Source organism: Emys orbicularis, chromosome 18 (assembly GCF_028017835.1).
Source record: "Emys orbicularis isolate rEmyOrb1 chromosome 18, rEmyOrb1.hap1, whole genome shotgun sequence".
Taxonomy (NCBI): Eukaryota; Metazoa; Chordata; order Testudines; family Emydidae; genus Emys; species Emys orbicularis.
The window spans coordinates 21,037,854-21,046,132 of NC_088700.1; the positions used below are offsets into that span (position 1 = coordinate 21,037,854).

Here is an 8,279-nt window from a genome sequence, read left to right on the forward strand (position 1 = left end):
AGAGCCAGACCCCCCTCCTGCACCCAAGCTCCCTCCCAGAGCCTGACCCCTCACCCCCTCCCGCACCCAAAGTCCCTCCCAGAGCCCACACCCCCTCCTGCACCCCAACCCCTTCCCCCAGGGTCAGCCCGGAGCCCCCTCCCACACTCTGAACCCCTCGGCCCCATACCCCAAACCCAGAGCCTGCACCCCCTCCCACACTCCAACCCCCTGCCCCAGCCCGGTGAAAGTGAGTGAGGGTGGGGGAGAGTGAGTGATGGAGGGAGGGAGGGAGGGAGTGGGGGGTGGGGCCTCAGAGAAGAGGCGGGGCAGGGGCATGGCTGTGGGGAAGAGGCAGGGCAGGGGGCGGGGCAATGGTGTTTGGGTTTGTGTGATTAGAGTTGGCAACCCTAGTCCCCATGTGACCCTGCACCCCCACGCCCACGCAGCCCCTGGCTCAATGTTGTCACCCACTAGCTCCTGTGTCCCTACCCCAGTCTGTCCCCCCCGAGTAGCCCTTCTGAACCCATCTGTGTGACCCCCCCCAGCACTCCGTGTGCCCTGCTCTGTCCGTCCGACTCACCCCACATATCCTGTGCCCAGGGCCAGTGCAAGGAAGTTTCGCGCCCTAGGCAAAACTTCCACCTTGCGCCTTCCCCCCCAGCCCTGTGTCAACTCCCCGCCCCCCCTCCGCCCTTAGGCGCCCCCCCGCAGCAGCTCCCCCCCCCGCCCGGGGAGCCGGGGGGCAGCTCCCCACCCCAGCTCACTTCTGCTCCGCCTCCTCCCCGAGCACGCCGCCCCCGCTCTAATTCTCCTCCCCTCCCAGGCTTGCGGCGCGAAACAGCTGATTGGCGCTGCAAGCCTGGGAGGCGGGAGAAGTGGAGCAGCAACAGTGTGCTCGGGGAGGGGGCGTAGTAGAGGTGAGCTGGGGTGGGGAGCCCTGCGGCAGCCCCTCCCCCACCCTGAGGCACCCCTCCCCCCACGGCAGCTCCCCACCCCCCTGGCCCGGGGAGACGTGCCGCAGCTCCCCACCCCAGCTCCCCTCTGCTACGCCTCCTCCCCGAGCATGCCGTTGCTGCTCCACTTCTCCCGCCTCCCAGGCTTGCGGCGCCAATCAGCTGTTTGGCGCCGCAAGCCTGGGAGGGGAGGAGAATTAGAGCGGGGGCGGCGTGCTTGGGGAGGAGGCGGAGCAGAGGTGAGCTGGGGTGGGGAGCTGCCGCATGGCTCCCCGGGCCGGGGGGGTGGGGAGCTGCCGCGGGCGGGAAATTGGGGGCACCGCTTTTTGGCGCCCCCAAATCTTGGCACCCTAGGCAACCGCCTAGTTCGCCTTAATGGTAGCACCGGCCCTGCCTGTGCCTCCTCACCTGGCCCCATGGGCAGGGTGCTGTGAGGAGAGCAGCCTCTGCCCCCTCCCACTCCCCGGCTGTCTGCTCCTGCCCATGAGCCCGCTGCCCTGAGGCCGCAGCAGCCCCTGGTGGGAGAAGGGTGCAATTGCAGCTTCCCTGCGCCTCCCCATCCCAGGTCCCCCTCCCTGCGAAGGGTCTATAACCGGCTTCTGATGGTCCAGAGCAGGGAGGACTCATCTCTTTTCTTTCTGTCCCCTCTTTCTTCCCTGCCCATGGTGCCCAGCTGCGGCTAAAAGCCCCAGAGCAGGAGAAGTGGTTGCCGGATTACTGTGCGGTTGCCAACTTTGTTTATCTGCTGATCACCAAGGGCTACCGCTTCGATGCGAGCTCTTTCCCCAACATCGCCTTCCAGAAAAAGGTTGGTATTCGGCCCAGATGGGGTCCTGCCATTAGCCGGGCTCTGCCATGCAGCATCTGTCCGTGTCTCTCATTGTTTGCCAACATAGGACATGGGGAAGCCCTAGTCTGATGGGTTTTGCCAGGATCCCGGCAGGAAATGAACTCGAGTAAAGGCTTTTCGCAGGGACAGGGATCCTGACGGGTGCCCAGATCAGACAGTTGCTTTTGGTTTTTGCTTTTGCTCACTCTGAGCTGGAGAAGATGCCTCAGAGGAGGAGAAATGGCCAATGGGCTATTGTGGATGGTTCTCGTGTGATGTACGCAGCACCAGAAAGGCTGATGGAATGTTCGTAGTTGTTAGGAAAGAGAGAGAAAATAAGACAGTAAATGTCACAACGCCACCTTATAAATCCATGGTACACCCACACCTGGAATACTGTGTGCAGTTCTGATCGCCCCATCTCAAAAAGGACATAGTAGAATTGGAAAAGGTTCAGAGAAGGGCAGCAAAGATAATCAGGGGTGTGGAACAGCTTCCGTCTGAGGAGAGATTAAAAAGATTAGGGCTGTTCATTTTTGAAAAGAGATGACTAAGGCGGGTTATGATAGCGGTCTTTAAAATCATGAATGGTGAGGAGAAAATGAATAGAGAAGTGTTATTTACCCTTTCCCACAATACAAAAACCAGGGGTCGCCAGATGAAATTAACAGGCAGCAGGTTTAATACAAACAAGAGGAAGGACTTTATCACACGACACACAGTTAACTTGTGGAACTCACTGCCAGGGAATGTTGTGATGGCCAAAAGTATAACTGGGTTCCAAAAAGAACTAGATAAGTTCATGGAGGATAGGCCTATCAATGGCTATTATCCAAGATGGTCAGGGATATAGCCCCATGCTTAGGGTGACCCTAACCTCTGACTGCCAGAAGCTGGGGCTAGGTGACAGGGGTGGATCTCTCAAGAACTGCTCTGTTCTGTACACTCCCCCTGAAGCTCGGTGACTGGCCACTGTTGGAGACAGGACATTGGGCTACATGGACCATGGTCTGACCCAGTCTGGCCATTCATAAGTTCTTAAGCACCTCCTTAGCCTTGGGGGGAACAGGCCACATCGGGCTGAACTTCACGCGGCCTTTTCCCAGGGAGAAAATAACTCCTGACTATGGAGGATGTCCACTCGGCCCAGATTCCGATCTCAGTTACTCTGGTGTAAAGCAGGAGTGGCTCTACTGAGATCAGTGGAGTTACACTGGATTTACGCTGGTGTAAAAAAGATCAGGATCTGGCTGAGCCCAGTTCCTCTGTACACAGAACGCAGGGGTGAAGAAAACAGGCAGCACTGCCTGGGGAGCAGGGCACAAGGAGAAGCCCCGCCCAGGAGCAGCGCCAGCAGCTCTGTTCCACGCATTCCCGTTAGTCTTCAGGCACTGCCAGGACGGTAGTAACCGAGTGCAGGGCTGTGCACCGGGCTCCAGAACTGCTTCGTTCTGTTGCCTAAAGGCAGCAGGGTCCTGGGAATGGAGCAAAGGACGGGGGCGCCTGGGTTCTAGTCATCTCACTGGCTTGCTGGGAGTCACAGCTCCTCTGGGCCTCCCACCGCCCCACCTTGACAACGCAGCTGGTCTTTGCCCACCGTTGTGAAGCCTTTCGAGATCTCAGGATGAGCGAGGGCTAAGAATTGATGATGATGATGAGAGAGACCAGGAGAGGGTCACAGTAGAAGCGCGGGGAACAGACAAGGTAATGGGAGATTCCCTTTGCTACTGCAGCTACTACTCCTAGCCTCTGAGGGTACATCCACACTGCAGTTAGACACCCACGGCTGGCCTGTGCCAGCTGGCTCACAGGTCCCTGGCTAAGAAGCTAACTGCGGTGTAGATGTTTGGGCTCAGGCTGGAGCGAGGTGGGAAGGTCCCAGAGCTCAGGCCGGAACGTCTACACCTCAATGAAACAACCCCTTAGCCCGAGCCCCTTACCACGAGTCAGCTGGCAGGGGCCCACCGCAGGTGTCTGACTGCAGTGTAGACGTACCCTCATGAGGCATCGTTACTAGCAAGACTCTGAGCTGCTTTGTCTTGCTGTTTTCACAGGCTGGGGACACTTCCATCGGCTGGGCCCTGGGCTACATGCTAAACCTCACCAACATGATCCCGGCTGAGGAAGTGGGCTTCCAAAAGGGCGCGAACTACAGCTCCTGGGTCGTCCTCGTCCTCCTCTTCGTGGCTGTAATCCTGATGGCACTGGGGACAGCGTTCTGCCTGCTCCGGTCTGGCAAGCAGCACCGCACCATGTAGGACGGGAGCAGGAGAGGCCGAGCGACATGGCTCCCTGGAGCTGACGTGAGCTCCACTGATCCTGGCAGGCGGCCCAGCATCCAACATACTTCAGATGTGAGCGTTTCCTGGGGGCCCTGTCCCTCCCCGCTGCCTGTTTGTAGCCCAGAGGGAAACCAGTCCTGTTGCCTTTCTTTCCTCCCTGATTGGAAGCTGGAGAAGCGGACAGAAGAGGAGAACTGACACCCAGGGAGCTGCATGAGGAGCAAATGTAAATGGTTTCCTAGTGCATCCCCTTTGGTGCACCCTGGAGCAGCATCAGAGCCTGGACAGCCAGATCCGGGGCATCCTCCTTTGCCTGCCACCAGACGGAGACCAGACACATAGTAAACGGACAGCAGCAGCCAGCAGGCGACTGGCTCAGTGCAAAGGAAGGGAGGTTTTTATACTCACATCCAAGGGGGTGGGGTTCAGGGTGGAGAGGGTTACTTACCTAAGCGTCTGTGGAAGGCTTTTCCCTCCAGCCCCCCTGCCTGGAGCCCTGTCCTGTCCCTTCCAGGGATTTTGTGACTTGGGGTCCTGGGTGTTATCCATGGACCTGCACTATCTTCCCTGAGCAAGGGCCAAATCACAGCCCCCAGGAAGTCTCTGGGAGTTTGGCCATTGATCTCAGTGGTATTTGGTTCTCTCCCGGGGCCCGGGAAGCCCCTCCATCTCTGCGGAGCAGTGCTGCCCACGACAGGCTCTGACAATCCGGGGGGCGTCCACTCTTAGCACCACAACTCTGCCTTGCCTCTTTTGTTTGTTTACAATTGGCGCTGCTCCTAGCCAATCCTTCCTGCCCAGGGGGAAGTTTCAAGATGAAGGGTGGGGGTGGAGCCTGAGTAGGTGTGTAATTCAACAGGGGGGGCCCTGGGTACCTTAGGGAGCATCGTAAACCAGCCCCCTGGCGTGATGGAGAAAATTCTCAGGGCTCCCTCGCACAGCACTGAGACCTGAGACCTTCTCTGAGCTACCAGCTAAGACGCACCGGGCCAGGGCATGTTGAGACCCAAACCTTCCACCCCCACCCTAATCAGCCTGGGGACAGGGAGGGTCTGTCTTTAGTTCCAGATAAGATCAAATAGGGATTTGTGTGTTTTAATGCTCACAAAACAATGTAAACCCAGGGGAGGATTTTAGATGAAAGGGGAAATAAACTTTGTTAAAGGGCAGCTACCCCGAGACCCCTGTAGGGTGGTGGAGACAGTAGAACACCGAGCTCTTCCAAACGTTTCCTGAGGCAAAGCTCCGAGCTTGCAGCAGACCTGCTGGGACTGGATGTGACTGCACTCCTTGTAAGGACAACAGGCAGCCGAAGCGATAGTTATGCCTTTGGGGAGCTCAGCTGACAGTGTCACCTCTGTCGGGGTTCTCAGAATATTGTGCGGCTCAGCCAAAGCGCAGAGCTGGGACTTCTTTGGAAATGTCTATATTTTATCAATCAAAAATAGAATTGGAAGAGAAAATAGGAAATTGCTGCCGATAAAATCCAGGTCAATATTTGAAAATTTGAAGAGAATGTCAGTCTTGAAATTTATCAGGATGGAAAGATCAGCTCACTGCAGAGTAAGAGCTTATACTAAATATAATCACACAGTGGTGAATTTATCACAAACTATAATCCCACTAAGAAATGTATATCCTGTCTGTTCACTAAGCAGGTGATTTCAGTACTAAGATGGTAGGGATGCCAGTCCAGTTAGATGTCAATCAATTTAAGCAACAATGAAAAATATATTCCAATCAAAACTGAGTACACCCAGCAGTAATTCTGCTATTATTGTTTGGAAGTTTAGACACCTAGTTACAAAAAATCAATTTAAATCAAAATGGCCTTCCCAGCTACTTATAACCCAGAGCTAATCATCTCCTCCCTAAATCTATGAATATTGAACGCTCATACCACACACTGAACCTCACTCTCTGCGTGAAACCGTTTAATGTTATTTCAAGTTTCTCCCAATATTCCCTAATAGATGTAACAAAAAATTATATAAACTGCAGTCCAATGCCAGGATTCCTGCGCGTTCCTCTGCTGCTTCAGTTTACACACACATGAAAACAATGACACCCTGTTGCTTTAAAAAAATTCACTTTCCGCTTCTGTATCTTTTGCCTAAGACGTCATCACCTTTTTGTACCCACATCCCAGGATGCATTTAGGGTTTGGTTGCTCTAAAGGTGGGTGCTTGCTCTCAAATAGCTTTATTCTGCTGGGCAGCACAGGGCCAGTTCAATCAACTTTACAGCGAACTCTTGAAACAAGTTTTCTGCCTCAGACCTTTTCAGTCACTGGCTGAGTTTGAATCCTTCTGTGGCTCACGCCGGCGCAGCCCCATTTCCGGTGAGGAGATGGAGCTGTCCAACGGTGAGCTCATTAGCTGTCACCTTTCAGCAATCCAGTGAGACGAATGGAGGCAGCTCGCTTGTGATTTGACAACTGGACAGCCATTGTTCTGGGCGTAGCTTCAGGACAAGAGAGTTCTTCACTTGAAACCCCGGGGTGGATTTTTCCAATGTGCCGTTCAGACCTGATGGGATACCTGCTAGGGACACCCTGTTTTTACAGACAGTGAGTGTTTTTTAACAAACCTGTTCATTTTCCTCAGGGGCTCTGGCCAGCCGTTGAGATGGCGAGTCCCCGTGACTGTCCCCTAACGAACAGGGCCAGCTTTGACTCTGCTCTTCAGACAGTCTGGCTGTGTTCCTTGGCGGGTCCAGCTCACTCCTGTAGATTACTTTTACAAAGGAGGGGGGACGCTATGGGTGCTTTTACTCCTCCTTTGAAGACGGCCCCCTTCTGCGGCACAAACCCACACAGCGGGGCTGGCTGAGCAAAGAGAAGTGGAGAACGGGAGGCTGATAGCCAATGTGGGGTGATTACTTGCCCCTTACTGACTCAATCAGTTCGCCTCCCTTTGTTAGGATATAGATATTCAGGCCTGTAGGTATATGTTTATCATTTAGCTAGTTATAGAGGTATAAAAGAAAGAATCAAAATCATTGTCTGCCTGTGTAAGGGCCTTTTCTCACTGTGACAGTCTGAGGCCCTGTTCTTAGGCTAAGGCCTTCGGCTAAGAAGCAGGGGCAGCCGTAAGCTGGGAAGCGTGTGGTCACATCCTCACATTCCAAACCAGTCACATTGAAATAAGGCAATCTGGGGCTGTTAGAAAGGTGATCCGATCTATCACCTCCAGAGAAAGGGAAGAGCCTAGAAGATGTAAAAGGAAATTTAGTTGGATAGTTTTCTGTCTGGTAAGAACTCACTTATCAATAGACACAGCTGAAAAACCCTTATGTCTTTATAGAGGTAGTTGTGAAATCCTCACTTCTGTATTGTTTTGTCATTATAGTTCCCTCTTTGCTCTTGTTTATTTGCATGGTCTCTGGCTGGTTCGGTGATTGTTTCTGTCTGCTGTATAATTAATTTTGCTGGATGTAAACTAATTAAGGTGGTGGGATATAATTGGTTAGCTACTCATGTTACAATAGGTTAGGATTGGTTAGATAGATTTCAGTAGAATGATTGGTTCAGGTATAGCTGAGAATATTACTGAATAAATTAGGAGCAAACAGGAAGTAAGTTGGGATTCGAAAATAAGGAAAAAGGAACTTGGATTTAAGGTTGCTGGAAGTTCACCCCAATAAACATTGAATTGTTTGCGCCTTTGGACTCTGGGTATTGTCACTCTCTGTTCACGCAAGAAGGACCAGGGAAGTGGGAGGGTGAAGGAATAAGCCCCCTACCACCCTTTTGCTCATGAAACCTTTATTAAAACAAGATGGAAATGTTACGTTGTGTGTCTGGGTTGTTTTTTTTAAAACCCGGGCCGCCTTCAAACAAGCGTCGACCAGAAAGTTGTCAAGAGACCCTCTTCCTTCTGGAAAGCGCCACTGAGCCAACGAGGGGCAGGTAAGTGCTTAACTGTTACTTAAGAGGACGTGGGCAAATTGTCTTCATGGGTTACAGATGAGCCAACACAAAGGTACCAAACGCCTGGAGAGCCCATGGCAGACGTGTGCGTCGGGGCCAGGGAAAGGAGCTCTGAGCCAGGGGGTACAGAGTGGGCAAATGGATGGAGGTGGCTGATGCCCTTGCCATGGGAGTACAAAGGGCTTTGCAGCTCCAGAGGGGGGGTTGTGAAGAACTAAGTGGCTGCCCAGCTGGCAGAGTGGGATTTGGGCATGGGACCCTCCCTTCTTGGCCATGGAGAGAACAGGAAGCTCTGCATTGCC

At 53.6% G+C, this 8,279-nt stretch overlaps 1 protein-coding gene across 1 annotated transcript in view; it reads left to right on the top strand.

Moving 5' to 3' along the window:
• The window catches only part of ENTPD2 (ectonucleoside triphosphate diphosphohydrolase 2), a 46,908-nt gene extending 39,074 nt beyond the window's left edge, over positions 1–7,834 (top strand). The window contains exons 8-9 of the mRNA XM_065418919.1: positions 1,609–1,743; positions 3,819–7,834. Of these exons, the coding sequence (XP_065274991.1) occupies positions 1,609–1,743; positions 3,819–4,022 (339 nt within the window). The 3' untranslated portion in view covers positions 4,023–7,834. The remainder of the gene's footprint in view (positions 1–1,608; positions 1,744–3,818) is intronic.
• The last annotated feature ends 445 nt before the right edge of the window (positions 7,835–8,279 follow it).